The sequence below is a fragment of the Phasianus colchicus genome, chromosome 12 (assembly GCF_987193195.1).
Source record: "Phasianus colchicus chromosome 12, bPhaCol1.hap1.1, whole genome shotgun sequence".
Lineage (NCBI taxonomy): Eukaryota > Metazoa > Chordata > Aves > Galliformes > Phasianidae > Phasianus > Phasianus colchicus.
In genome coordinates this window covers 10676060-10690970 of record NC_143447.1, presented here as the reverse complement: position 1 = coordinate 10690970, position 14911 = coordinate 10676060, and the positions used below count along the sequence as shown (strand labels likewise).

Sequence of the window (14911 nt, the reverse complement as noted above, 5' to 3'; positions counted from 1 at the left end):
GAAGTAGAGATGCTATGTTTTACTTTTTGAACGCTGCTAACTGGATGCATAATGCTGTACCTTTAGGACTTATCTATGTTTTAGACAGAGTTGCAGCAGTCCCCCCCTGCCTCTGTAGGCAGATTAACGTGACCGAGCTCGCACTGCTGCCTCCCCCTCTCGGGACCCGTGGGGTGACCGCAGCGAGCAGCGGCCGAGCTCCGGCACCGGGCAGCACCTCCTGCGGGCTGGGGTCCGTCGGGGCGCAGGTGCCCTCCCGCCCGGGGCCCTCCTGCCGCCAGCACCCGGCACGGCCGCCTCCCAGCCCCGGAGCCCCCGGGGTGGCGGTTCGGGGGTGGGGGGACATTTTTATTCACCTCTCTCTCGCGAGAAAGCGGTGCGCGGGCGATACTTGAAGAGGAGGGGGGGAGAGAGAGGAGGGGAAAAAGGAGGAGGAGGGAGGGAGGGAGGGGGCAGCTGGAGCCGCAGCTGGAGTAGCGGTGGGTGCAGCGGCCGCAGCTGGAACAGCAGCGGGAACGGCAGCCGGCGGCGGCGGCTCGAGCGGGTGCGCGCCCCTCGCAGCGGGCTCTCCCGGGGCGGGCGGGCTGGGCGCGGGGCTCCGTGACCGCGGGGCTCCCCGTCCCTGCCGGGCACCGCGCTCCCGGCTCGCCGCGGTGCCCGGCGGGCGCTTCCACCCCGGAGCGGCTCCGAGAGCGACGGCGGCGGCCGCGGGCGGTCCGCGGCGAGTGCGGGAGCCCCGACACCGCCGTCCGTCGAGGGAGGGCGGAGGGAGCGCGGCCGCGAGCGGCCCCTCGCCATCCCCCGCGTCCGCCGCCTCCCGCGGGCGGGTAGCGCCGGGCTGGCCGGGGGCCGGCGGGGGCGGGGGGCTCGGGGCGGCCGTGCCCGCTCCCCCCCTGACGTCCCTTCGTCCCTTTTCTCCCCGCAGCTCGCTTCGGGGGAGCTCGGCGGAGGCGGCGCGGCGGGGACCGGCGAACTTCGGCGGCGGAGAGGAGGAGGCGGCGGCCGCTCGGAGCCCGGGGGCTCGGGGGACGCGATGTGGCGGGGGCGGCTGCTGGGAATCGCCCTGGGAGTTGCCGTGCTGTGGGCGTCCCAGGCGGGCGCCGCCGCCGCCGCCGGGCACTCCGAGGGGGCGAGCGCCAAGGAGCTGCGGGCCAGCCGGGCCAAGAGGAGAGGGCAGGGCGGCGGCGGGCACGACGCGCTCAAAGGGTAGGTGCGGCGTGTCCCCGTGCGGGGACGGGGCTGCCGGGGGCCCCCGGGCTGCGGGGCCGGCTCGGGCGGGGGGCGTCGGGCGCCGCCGCAGCATCCCCGGGGAGCGGAGCCCCTCCGCCCTGCCGGCCGCGCGGCGTCCCGGGCCGGAGAGCCGCCGCGGAGCGGGGCCGCTGAGGCGGCTGCCGGGAGGGGCGCGGGCGGCACGCTGCGGGCTCGCGCATTCCTCCCGCGTCCCCCGTCCCGCTTTGCAAAGGAGCGGAGCCGCGCGGAGGCCCGCGTGCTCGTCCCCTCGGCTGTCGGCCCCCACCGCCGCCTTCAGGCTTCTGCCTGCGCGTCGCCCCGTTGCTCGGCGGGCTCCGCTTATCTGCTGCTGTTCGTGACCTGAGGAGAGGCTCGCGGCGGAGCTGTCTGGTGCCTGGTCCGAGGGAGCCCGCGTTCGTTGGAGCCCGAGAGCACCGTGAGGCACTGTGGTGCGCGCCCAGAACGGCGCTCTTAGGAAGAGCAAAGCTGCGTCAGGCAGAATGCTTTCTCATTCCTAACGGAGCACCTTTCTGATGCGAAAATAATCGTTCAGTCAGCTGAAAGGTACTGCGTGTGCGTGCAGCTGATAACTGAGTTTGCTGTGAGGTTGAAAGCCTCGCAGCAGCGGAAGGGAAAATAAAAGAGAGGTTTGGTTCCTCGAGTGCTCCGATGGAGCTCCTCAGCCCGCAGCCGGGTGGTTTCTGGTCAGACAGAGGGCAGATGTGACGCAGAGGGTACAGAGGTAGCTGTGCCATGGTAAGGATGCACGGGATTTTCTCAGTTTTCTTGGTTTCCCCAAAAGGAGCTGTTACAACTTTATTTTTTTAGAGGCCCTGATGTGAATGCCTTAATTCCTTGCTAATCTCCTGATCCTTGTGTTGTAATTTTATTTATATGCAGATTTGAAATCTTGGCTTTTTTTTTCTTACCGGGAAGGGTTGATGTTTCAGTGTTTCTTCCACAGCAGTGTGTGCAAGCTGTTGGCATTGCTTTTCAGGGATCTGCTGTGGTAGGGTCAGGCTCATTTCATTTCCTCATACCTTGTCGCCAGAGGAGCAGCTGGACAAAGCAGATCTTCTCTTTGACAAAGGATGTTCTTGAAGTTAAGGGCTGTTATAGCAAAGTTTCTCAGGCTAATTGCAAATAATAAAAATTTGTAAGGAAATCTATTTACCAGAAAGAACTTCCGTCAAGATGTTTTAATAATTTTTCTCATTTTAGAACTCTGAGTTAATATCAGGCTGATGAACACCATTTTCTGACCTTTGGGAGAAAGTGTGCCACGCAACACATGGGCACTGCCCTGATGGCCTTAGTGGGAGATGGAGGCTCATAGCAGAGGATACATTTCTTTGTTGAATGCAACTGTGCTGTTCAGACAGTGATAAAGATATATAATAAAACAGATAGTATTTCACTGTTAATTATTTTTGGAAGCTAAAATGGGTTAGGGTGAGTATTCAGTCCTATGGCTCCTATGTTTGCTGAAGCCTCCCACTTACTGTGTACTTTGCAACAGTTCTTCATTTTAATGTGAGTTACACATCACTTTGGTAATCCTCAATGCCGGGGATAACGGTGTATCAAATTCAGGTATTCTGCATCTTGGAATAATACTTGGAATTATACTTGGAATAATACTTGGAATAATACGATTCTGAATGAGTGCCCTTGGGAAGGCAGATTCTTATGTAGCGTAATTGCGAGATCTGAGATACAGGAATGACAAAGCAAGCTGTTAGTTTGGTTGATAGGCCTTTTTTGTAAATCTCATTTGAGGCTGAGTGCCCAGGCTGCTTGGAGGAGGTGGAAATCCTTTTGTTAACACACAGTCCTCTATCTCTGTGGGGAGAATCCCACATGACATGGCCCATTTGGAAACGGCGAGCATTTCCTTAGGTGTGGTAGTGTGCTGTACAGAATGAATAAAGCAAATTGTCATTTTAACAGACAAGGTTGGAACTAATTCTTTGGAAATCCAGATGGAAAACATATTTTGAATGGACAGGAACTGCATATACATTAGACAGGGAGAATTCATTATTGAATGGACTAAAACACTAAAAATACAATTTTACAAGGAGGCTTTTTAACGTGTTCATCAGCACAAATACATTTGGGAATCTGAGAGTTGTAATACAAGTCATAACAGCTGCTGGGAAACTGTATTTGATGTTATTGTAGATGACTAAGACTTTCTTTCCTTGTTTTTTTTTCTTGAAGTGAACTCTTGCTCTCTTGCTAAGAGCACAAGGATACATTCTTAGATAAATCCTTAAAGTTTAGACATCGTAGGTGTTTGATTATAATGACTACTGGAAGTGTCTTAGCATTAAAAAAACAAGTGGGGGAAGTCTCTGTGAATATTGGATCTTTTTTGCTACAGTGAAGAAGGCTGAGGTCTGCTGGTTTGTTTCTAGGAATTTATCATCTTACCATCTTTTACTGCAGGCTGTTGATTGCAGATGTTTGCTGTCTTTCCTGTGACCTTTGTCTTATGGTTAATACCAGCGTGTTCTCCAATCACATAATGTGGTTCTATAAGTATGTTTTAGCTTTAATAATTATAAATGCAGTGGGAAAGCTTGCTGACTTAGAGCTTGCTGCTCATGTAGTTAGAATTGATCTGGCTGTGAAGACATCAGCAAGGAAGTCTTTGTAAATGCCATGCGTTTGCACGTGGTGCCTGTTGCCTCTAAGTGATTGCAAAGCAATCAGAATAAAGGAGTAATAATCTCAGCACATAACGAAATTTATCATCTTCATATTCCCCCTTCATAGAAACGTAGCTGGAATCTGCTGTGGTTCAGCAAGTTAAAATAATAAGCATCTTATCGAGACACTTTTATCTTCAGATCCCCAAGGCTTTAGCACAAATGTTAGTGTGCTGAATTACAAGGCATCGAGCCTTTATCCTTCTACTCCTTAAGTACTGAAATGTATAGCACTGATTTTTGAAGGAATAAAAACTACAAAACAGGGCTGTGAATGGGGAGATCCTCCTAAACTTGAAGAAAACCATTTATATGTTTCAATTGTTGGAATAGAAAGTCAAAAATAAATTACAGGCAGTTTGATTGGTACTTTGCAGAATACAGGAAGTATTGTGCTTCAAGATCCGAGGATTAATTAAGATTTCCCATTTTCTGATGATGCCAGACAAAGACCTCAAGTTCAGTGAGGATCAATCAGTTTTTAGTAAGTTTTTAAATAACGTTTTTCAGCCTCCAATCAGTATAATGGCCAAAGAAGCAATTATTTGCCTAATAAGTAACTCAGTAGAAATTTTGAAAGAACTAAAACTTCTTCAAGATACCTGAATTGTGGCATGCCTGTAGTTCGGATGCTCCTTAAATACATTTGTGCAGGAGTGGTTTAATTTCATGGTTGTTACTAAGTGGAAATGATGGTGAATATTGCAGAACGAAATAGTTAGCTCCACTGCAATTCATAAACTCACGGATTAAAGCTATTCAACAGGCAGTTGATCTTCTTGGACCAATTTCTATTGCTTGTACTCAAACAATGGAATTCACGGGTTTTCTGATAGGCTTCCTTGAGTAAACTCAGTTGGATTTTACCCTTTTTGTGCATCACCACCCTCAGAAATAAAACAGATCTTATAAACCTATAACATAATTCCAGTATTCAAGTATATAATTAAGGCTTCTGGTTTTCCTTTTAAACCAATATTTACCACTAAAAGCTTGCTGAAGAAAAGCAGACTTTCCGTACCGGTAAATATTGGTTTATACTGAAAAACCTCAAACATTTTTCGTACCACTTTTGGCCTGAGCACCTCTGGCTGTTGGTGCCGCGCTTTGCCCGCGTCCCTCAGTGAGCAGGAGGGAGGCCGGGATCCTACTTCTACTATTATTCTTATAGTATTATTCTGTACATAAATGGAAATCTAACTAAGGAGTGAAATGAGTTCGTAGGTGTTGGCATCGTGTCCCGTCTGCCTGGTTGCTTTCTCCCAGGATGAGTTTTGGTGTCGGTGTGACTTTCTCTGGGGAGCAGGATGCAGGGCACTGGTTGTTATCAGTGCTTGCTGAAGGGCTCGTGCTGAGAGGAATAACATTATTTTCCATTTTAATCATGTAGATAGATGTCCTCCTCATTGCCACAATGTGGTTTAGTTATGTTTTTGAATATACTAGTTAAGCACTGTATGTAAATTTTAAATGCATTTAATGAAAGCTATCTGACAGTAGCGTGCCCTGTGTTTCTTTATCCAGAGCCAGGAGCAATGCAGGAGCTCCCATGATGGCATTCTTCTTGTAGTTCCACGTTGTTCTTGAGCCTGAAGGCAGACATTAAAAAGTAAATAAATCTCCAGGTCTACGTAATCCTGGTGCTCTCCACTGAGATTTCCAAATCCTGTCATTTGGACACTGTCTCTTTTTTAATGGCCTTAATCCAATCTATAATTTATGGTTTATGGGGTTGGTCTCCCAGACCTGCATGGATTGTAGCTCAGAATTAGGACTCAGTGCATTTTGGGCATGCCCATGAAAAGCCATCCTATGGTGTAAACTTTTGGTGAGTACTGTCCCAGGTTGCCTTTCACAAGTGACACGCATGCATCTTTTACCAGCCTCTCAGCCTGTCTTCCCCTGTGAGCTTTTCTCGTATCATACTGCAGCTGGACTGAAATAGGTTTGATGTGTTCTGTGTCTGTTATTTAAAATCTAAATCAGATCCCCTCCCTCCAAAGTACATCAGAAAAATACTTCCGAATTATTTGGATTTTATTTTCCATTGATGATAATAAGTCACAAAAAGAGCAAACAGAAGAAAAGGGCTACGATAAGCAGTGCAGCAGTTTTCTTGACATACTCTGTGGAACGTGGTTGTGTTGGAAATATTGTAGTATTGGCTCAGGGGACTTGGATGAGGCAAGTTTCCTGTCACCAAGCCCCACTTTGCCAAGACAACATGTTGATGATCAGGAGTTGGATGTAGTTCCTTTCCTTTTTTCCCTTCTTTCACTTATTTAATTTATGTATTTATTTAGTTACTTTGCTCCACGTTGCTCTTACTTGTATCAGGTTAGCCTGCTGCCCTCACCCAGGTGCTGCTAAATGGATCTCAGCTGGCCTGCAATCACTCTGTGCTTAGTCTCCAAGTGGTGAATTTCATTTTGGGTTTGCCACTTTGTGTCCATGGTAGGAAGGAACGTTACTGTTCTCCATCCAGGATGTGTCCTTTGAAAGCTGGCTATAGCTATGAGTAGCTGGCTGGCAAGTTAGAATGAGAGTTATGCTACAGTTCTTGCTCCAAACATAAGAGATGTTGTGGATTATGCTGTTTCTTTCCATGTGTTCCAGGTAATCATTTTCTTCCTTGGATACATGATGGGTCTGTCTCATCTTGTGAAGGTTTGTCTGCCCAGACCCTTTCTGCTCTCAGTGTGTAGAAGTTTTGTTGAACTTTTGTTGAGCGGCAGATGGTGTTAGCTCTGTAGGATGTATAAAGATGGAGGGGAAGAGCAGTACCTGTGGAGGGGGCATCTGGAATGTAAAGAATTACCTATGGTTATAGTGCAGGTTTGCAGGGAGAATTTTTTAGAGGAGACTGAAGAAGTCAAATCATGGCTCTGAAAATATGTTCCTCAATAAAGGGTTAATTTAAGATTTGCAAAAGTAACCTTCTCCCTTGTTGACAGCCAATACAAACTTCATTTTGTGTTCAGTGGTAGTCCAGTCTGATCTAGATATGCTTGCTGTATTACCTGGCTGAGCTGCTCTCCATGCAGCTTCATTGCAGTGAAGTGCTGAAGTGACAGCATTTGGGACTGCAGTGGGTTTGAGGCTATGGACTCAAGCATGGGGCTGCTCTCAATTCTTTGGGAGCAATAGGAAAGTCACGGGGCCAAGGTTTGGCAGGAATGGGCTGGCTGTCTAATTCATTTACTGTGACTCTTATTGAATGAAATTGCAGCTTCTGTTTTCCTAATGCCTATTTTCCTTTCCTGCAATGTGTCATTCAGCTGTGCTGCTCACTTCAAACAGTCTTGTTTGTCATCATTCATCTTCCATCCTGCAAATGTGAATGCTTTCTGTATAAACTTCTGTGCAAGTTTTGACAAGGGCCGCTTTAAACACATACATGGATTTAGCAGCCTCTGGTTATTAGAACAGTAGTATAAGAACTATTTAGTTGCAGGGATCACCAGAACTTCCTCTTGATGTAAGTGCAGCAGACATTGGCTAGTCAGAAGCCTTCTCTCCTTAAACAAGACTTCAGGAGTTAGGGATCTTTGAATGTATACATATGGAAGTAGTCAGAAATGAATCATGAGCTTTTTCTCTCGCAATAGGATCACCTTCCATCTTGTTACTCTTCATTTCCATCCTGAATCCTAAAGACAAAGAAGACATAGATGCATCTATGTCACTTTGGTCTTACTCCCCAGACTCAGTAAATATTTTTGTAAAATGGAACAATTGTGGCCTGGAGTGTTTCTGATTATCCATTTCCAACACTCTGCTGGAAAATATATTCTAGCTCTTCAGTCTTGTATTGTGGATGTCTCTTTTGATTGTTTTCTCCTCAATTCTGACTTTCCCACTTCAGTTTTTTTTTTTTTCATAAGATTTCAGACCTACAGAACCAGCCTCATTTATGCTAAGGTTGATGTGTACATTGATTCTTCCTGTGTCTCTATTTCTTTTTTTTATGGCAGCCCTTTAAAGTTTGGGCTTTTCTCTGGAAGGTACCCTGGAAGGCAAAATGGAGCTATTAAATTAAAACCTGTGCTTTCTGCTTTTGCGTATACATATTCACTGAAGTATGAAGGAGTTCCAGCTTTTATCTGGAAGAATATTTTGAATGTTGACTTGCTGGAGAATTTTTTGTTTTCCTTTTTACTTTTCATTTTATGAAATGATTCATGACCATTAAAGCCTCAAAAATACCGAAAGAAAGCCGCAGTTCTTTTGTCTACAGGCTTAATCATTTTCATCCTCTTCTTCAAGCTTCCCTCCTTCTCATGTTTTGCTGGAGGACATCAGAATATTCAGTGATGTTCAGCTGAGGTTTCAAAATAGAATTTGTTTCCTTCCAGGAAAGCTATTTTTCTGCCTCTTTTCTCTTTCTTTGTTTTTCCCTCTGATATTCCATTTTTCCATTTTTTCCTCTTCCCTCTGTATACAAAGTAAGCTACCAGTGACTGCTGGGGACAAGGTGAATTGGAACTTGGGATCAACATCAGCAGGGTGTTCCCATTGCATGATAGCAGATATACAGTTAACTGACCTTTCAAAACCACAGCATTGCTATCCCAGCTTGGAGAGAGTCAGAGGGTAGGAGGCAGAGTGTGGTGGAGGGAGGAGGAGGAACGCTTCTGTCTTAGCAAAAATAAATCTTCCAGTAGCCTACCAGAGAGCATTTTAAAATATGAGTTAGAGGAGTTGCTTAACACCCAAGGGCATTTGCTGACAAGCATTGATACAGCTGTCAGGTTTATGAGACTCTCTGTGAGCGCTTGGATGCCCTCCGAGGAGGGATGGCATAGCACCAGCCCATTCCAGCCACCCACATGCCACACACGGTTCCTGTGCTGCTGCCCCATCAGTGGATGGCACGGGCTGGCAAATTCTGTGCTAGCTGTTACCCTGGAAGATTGTTAGAGGTCTACCTGTATCGATATCAGCAGTTGCAAAGCAAGTGCTGGAAGTGGTGCAGGACCTGCAACCTCATCTCTTCCTGCACCCCCAATGGAAGTGATGTCTGGAGGGCTGAGCACAGCCCTAGAGCCACAGCTACTGCTTTTTCCTGTGGGGTGCTATGTAGGGACAGCAGGGTAGAAAGGCTCCAATTTCTTTTGCTCTGAATGCACTTTGTAATAATAATATTTTGTTCTAATTATTAAATCTTTTATTATCATTATAGTTATTATTCTTTTGTTTTTAATGTAATTTAAGGGAGTACCTGCTGGATCCCAGCTATGCCTGTCTTGTATGGTGGCATACTTTTTTTATTTACATGCCCTATACAGCCATGTAAATTGGGTGTCACTCTGGCCCGAGTGACATTCTCATGTGGAACAATGAGGGAATATGTGCCAAAAGCGCGTCTGTCCCTGGCTGTGAATGAGAACAAAGCCTGGCTGTCAGGTTAGATGAGTCTGTCCCTGGAAAAGACACAGGCAGATTTTCAGAGCAAGCGCGGAAGAATTCACTTAATGTCAAATACTGCTGTGGGATTGCTGTATTTAGCTGTCACAGTGTGATGGAAGTTAGGGTTAGAAAAGCGTTCAGTCTTGCTGCAGGAAACTTGCGTGTCATTCTGAACTCTTGACTTGTACGTAGGCTGGAGCCAAAGACACCCGTAGAGCTGCTCAGCATGTTATTTTTCTAGTTGAACTGAGCCAGGATTCTGGGACAGCGGTATCCTTACTGTCAGGGTGAGAAATAGTTATCGTATTAGGCTCTCTGCATGGCACAAACATCCAGGCTCACTTATTGCTTGGCAAAAATAAGTATATCAAAAGCAATCCCTTGTGTGTAAAACACATATTTTGCTTGAAAATGTGTACTTCGTGGGATAACAGGAACTCAGTTTCTTTTGTTTATTCTCAGAGTCTAGCATCGTTTCTGAGATTTTCCTTTTATGTGATTGAAATTTGGCTCAGCTCCTGCTCAGGGCAGGTGAACTTAGGCTGGGTTGCTTCCAGCTCTGCCCAGTCAGGCTCTGAGCATCTCTAAGGATGGAAGTTCTTGAATCTGTGGAAATGCTGAGTAAAGCTGCAGCACAGTCAACAGGTCGAGGCCAATTTGTGCTTTTAGCATTTGCTCTGAGATGCTGAGGAGTTTGAGAAGGTATGTAAAGCTGTTTTACAGCAAAAGGTAGAGATACGATTATGTGTCTCTGGAAAAAAAGAGTGAAAGTTACTCCTTTTCACATTCCAGAGCTACTGTTTCTTAGTATGTTGGTTAGAGTCTGACTTAGAGAGCCACATTTTTAAGTCCAGAATACCATTTTTTTTTCAATGCAGTTTGTCATTCTTCTTAACTCCCTGTGCAAACAAGGAAGCCCCGCTCAAATTCTAGCTGGAAAGGATCAGCAAATAATTTTGGTGTCAGTTTTAGCAAGTACCGGTCCTATGCACATAAGAAGAAAAGTAGGCAACTGCTCCTCTAAAAATAACAGTTGGCTGACAGTACTGCTTTAAATTGCCTCTCTTCTGCCAGAAAGCTGTGTCTCTACATTATGTTAAACATAGGCCAGCTGCTGCAGCCAAGGAGTTAATCGAAATTGTTCATTAGGCCACAAGGAATCCCCGTGTGTGTGCACAGGGAGTGAAGTGGAACGTGGGAGTGAAGAGAAACCTTCCCCAGCACCCTGGCTCAGCTCTATCTGGAGTTCAGCCGTCCCCTGCCCACTCTGTCTGGTCTCTGCGTCTCATTTACCCCAGACCCACGCTTTGGGCTTGATTCAACCTGGGTTACACCAGTGTTGGCCGGCGCATGGCAGTGCTGCTGTCCGGCTGTCTGCCCAAAGCCTCACACGCAGCACTGCCAGAAGCTCTTCCTGCCTTGGGAGCGGCTGATGGGCGATGCTGTCTTCAGGAGAGGAGTCCTGGGCAGGGCGAACGGGGACACACAGCAACAGGATGCCCCTGGGCAGGCTGAGGGCCCTGGGAGGATGCAGCGATGCTGCAGGTACCTCCTCCTGTGCTGGGTGGTCCCTTCTCAGCGGGGATGGAGCTTCCCTGCAGTTATTTCTAAAGAAATCTGCTGGTTTGGTGCATGCAGATCTTGTCAGCCAAGTTTGTCATTTTCAAACATTAATTATTGGAATTTCCAGATGCATGTTTTTCTCTCTGCTGTTTTTTAGTGGATGACTAATGTCTTTTGATAATTATTCAACTCACTTTGCTACTGAATTTGTACTTACGTATCATCAAAGACATAATTTCTTGTTTATTTTGGATGTCTTCGGTGAAACTCTGGATATCAGTCAGTGTCTCTCAGCACTGCACCATTACATAAATCCTTAATGATTTACAAGTTTAGAAGCGACTAAAATAAAGTGAAAGCCTTTCCTCTGAATCTTCCCCTTCCTTCTGCAAGAAAAGCCCCCAGAAAGTCCCCCCCAATACCTTCCATGAAATTAAGAGCATAAATTATTGATCTGGGAAAGGAGGTCATTATTTTATGCAGTTTATAGTCCAAAACAAGGGGGGTCTGGGAAGATCAGTCGGATCAATTTTTTGGACCATTTCAGACATAGTTCACTCTTTACAAGGCTGTAGGAGCTGTTGAACCTTTGTTTTTCAGTGAGTTGTCTCCCTGGCTCCTGACACCACTACACTGGCTGGGACCACAGGAGCTTTCAAAAGCATGACTTGCTCTGGAGATACGGAATTGTCTTCCCCTGCCATCCTTGTCTCCATGCTGGGCTTCGCGGCGAGAGTGTGCTGAGTTATAGGAAATAGGTTCCCACTTAGCAAGAGGGGCGAGGTCGTGCTTTAAGAGGGCTGTGTAGGTGCATTTTTTCCTGCCTTACCATTACAAATCAGGTTTTATTACTAAACTCGGTAGTGCTGTTCGTGAGAACAGTTTTATAAGAATATAAAATGCTTCTTTAGTATTCATAGCCTATAATATCAGCGGGAAAATAAGTACTATTAAATGCAGTGGTGCTTAACTGCTTAAATTAAATACCACGATAGAGCCTTTGAAATTTGATAGATGGTGTCCGTGATTTAGCATGAGGTAAATTGTTATCCCCTTAAATGCTTTATTTATTTACAGGCACTTACTGGCCTAGTGTCTGATCACCTCATAAATATCAATGAAAGTAACTTTCAAACTTAACTCCTTTTAAAGATTTTACAAATAGGCACAAGGAGAAAACACGTCCTCCCTCTGAAAGAAGGCTACAGTAGAGCTCAGAATTTAATACAGGTTTCTTTTATAAGCTAGACAGCAGCTTTCTGACGAAAAAGTGTTCCACTGGAAAATACACTTGTCAGACTCAGACTGTTCCATGCAAGTACAGTTTGATGACTTTTTTTCTTCTTTTTTCTCTTCTGAAAGCTAAGCAAGCTGCCTCAGAGTTGGAGCTTTTGGGTGTATGGCGTAGTCTACCATGTGGACAGCCTCAAGGCTCTCAGGGTCTCTGACTTCATGATTGCTGGCACATCTAGGTTTTCCAGAGCCCCATTTTGGAAGAGGATTTTAAAAATCGGGTTTCCCTGTGACTCAAAAGTCTGCTCCTGGCTCTTAACTTGGACCAGATGGTCCCCAAAACCAAGTACTTGCTGAGACTGAAATTTAACAGAGCATCTGCATATCACTTTATGATCAGCTGGTTACAGATTATTAACAACCTGGATCAGAAATGGGTGGTTTATGCCTGTAGTTGTAGCAGGTAGCAACAAATCCATTCTGTCTGTCTTAGTAAGTTCCATTATTTCTTCTGACCGGAGAAGGTGAAAAGCAATCTCACTTGTCTGCTTGCCAGTCTTACTTGGCAGATGATCATGGAGCAACATTTGGCATTGATGAACAGGGAACTCTAGGAAAGTTACATGGTTATAGCCCTGCAGGGAAGTAGCTGACATTACTAAAACTGAATACATCGGAATTATATGAATAAGAAGACTGCAAGAAGGGAAAAGGGCCCTGCAACATGCTCAGTTGTGTTGCTCACAGTCTCAGTAACCACTTTGTTATTACAGAAAATCAGTGGAAGATAATGGTAATGTTTGCATTGACTTAAGTATTTCTGACCAAGCACTTAATGAAAATACTAGGTGTCACCAAAGTTGGGGTAATCAGGGTACTTGAAATTGTATTAACAGTGCAAATCCCTAAATAAATACAGTAAAAAATCTTGTTATTTAGAAAATGTGCACAAATGAATGTTTGTATATATTAAGATTGTTTTTCTTAAGTTGCCTCACCATATGAGGTAACTGTTGTTTACTTAGACTTTGTAATACCAGAGATGAAGAATTTTCTGAAAGAGAAAGGACAAAATAATAATAAAGAAACCCTTCCTGAAACAATAAGCACTGTCTCTAATCTGTATATAATATTTTAAAATAGCTCTTTCTGGGAAGTCCTAGTTTATAGCTAGCTTTAGTTCCGTTAATCTATTGAGTAATTCCTCAGAATAGTAATACAGGTTGTAAAATTTTCCTTAAGATTACGAAACACACAGCAAAAAGAGACAATTTTTTCTTTTTCGAAGGTGTGCCTTTATGTACATGGAGAGTTGCATTAAATAAATGTGATTTTAAAGAAGTTGTTACTGTGTGGCATAGAACAGCTTCCATTTTTCCGTTTTTACCAATGAAATCATGGTAGGTGTCATGTCCCTTCAGCTTTCAGTAGAGGCTCTTCTGAGATCCTTATTTGAAAGAGCAAATATTGATGAGGGGGATGGGATGGAAAAAGAAATCCTATGGATCCATCGTTTGAGAAGTTCAATAAGTTCTCATTGCAGTTGGCCCTTCACCTGCATCTCACGTGAACCCTGTCTGTCTACATGCACATCCTTGATTTTTTTATAGCAAGTCATTTTTGTTATGCATAATTGGGCTCATTTATTTGGCTTATGTCATGATTGGCATGATTTTACTCATACATTCGTGCAAAGTGTTGCTCAGAGACAAAGCAGGGAGCAGTAAAAATGCTACATAGTGAAGAAGGGGAAACAATAAGAAGTTTAGAAGTTATGATTCAAAATGCACTGAGTTTCCTCCATGTTCGCCAATAGATTTTGTATTTAAAGGGGTGTTTTGCTACAAAACCCTGTGAGGTATTTTTTTGGATATGGCTTGGTAGGAGACAATTTTGTCCATTCTTTTCCTGTTGTTCACATGTTAATGATTTGATTTTTCATTTTATGTCATCTTTAATTTATAAAAGTATGTGTCACCTAAAAAACCTAATGATCATAGGCATACAGATCTGCTAAAAACATACCACACTTTTAGATTTAATTATTGAAATGTATTTTGCAGTGATTTACTTTTTCCATCTTTATGACTCTACTTTTAAAACACATTTCTGAGCAAAAATAAGAAATCGTCTTTTTTCTTTTTTTTTTTTTCCAGTCCAAATGTGTGTGGATCACGTTACAATGCTTACTGTTGCCCTGGATGGAAAACTTTACCTGGTGGAAACCAATGCATAGTCCGTAAGTTAATCTAGTTGTATGTTATGACTGAGGTTTATCTTTGTCCCTGTATGTCAGGGTATTTTTAATTGTATACCAGAGCTGAAATGTGTTTCTGTATGGTTTCAATTGCAGCTACACACCATTTCTTTACTCTTTTAAATATATTAAGCTAATATACAAAGTTCTGTGGGCTACGATATAGTGATGTGATACCAGTATTTAACAAAGGATTAATCTCATCCACATGTTCTGTTTAAGTCTGTGGTAAAGCGATCCAAGGAGTGTGTGGACTCTCAGGAGTGAGTAGCTGTGGAATATGTTAATCTATTTAAGTAAATGGAAGGAGGCAGGGCCAGCAAGTACATTTACTCTGCTTGTTTGGACCATATCCGTGAAATGTATATGTAGGGACATCAGTGTATACATATGTTCATCATGCTGCTGTATATGTATTCACACGTAATGGTACGTTGTACTGTAAGCAGTTCCCAAAGGCTGATAAGACCCTCTTCAGAGATACTGAGGCAGCTTACTCTCATGG

The 14911-nt window shown here is 44.7% G+C and overlaps 1 protein-coding gene across 2 annotated transcripts in view; it reads left to right on the top strand.

Moving 5' to 3' along the window:
• Nucleotides 1-451: 451 nt before the first annotated feature.
• FBN1 (fibrillin 1) overlaps nucleotides 452-14911 on the top strand; it is a 148106-nt gene continuing 133646 nt past the window's right edge. Inside the window, exons 1-3 of one of the 2 annotated variants that reach the window (XM_031587628.2) lie at nucleotides 452-544; nucleotides 926-1206; nucleotides 14306-14388. In XM_031587628.2, the coding sequence (XP_031443488.1) occupies nucleotides 1034-1206; nucleotides 14306-14388 (256 nt within the window). In that variant the 5' untranslated portion in view covers nucleotides 452-544; nucleotides 926-1033. Of the gene's footprint in view, nucleotides 545-925; nucleotides 1207-6507; nucleotides 6561-14305; nucleotides 14389-14911 lie in introns of those variants that run through there. The other variant, XM_090148912.1, reaches the window with a different exon arrangement.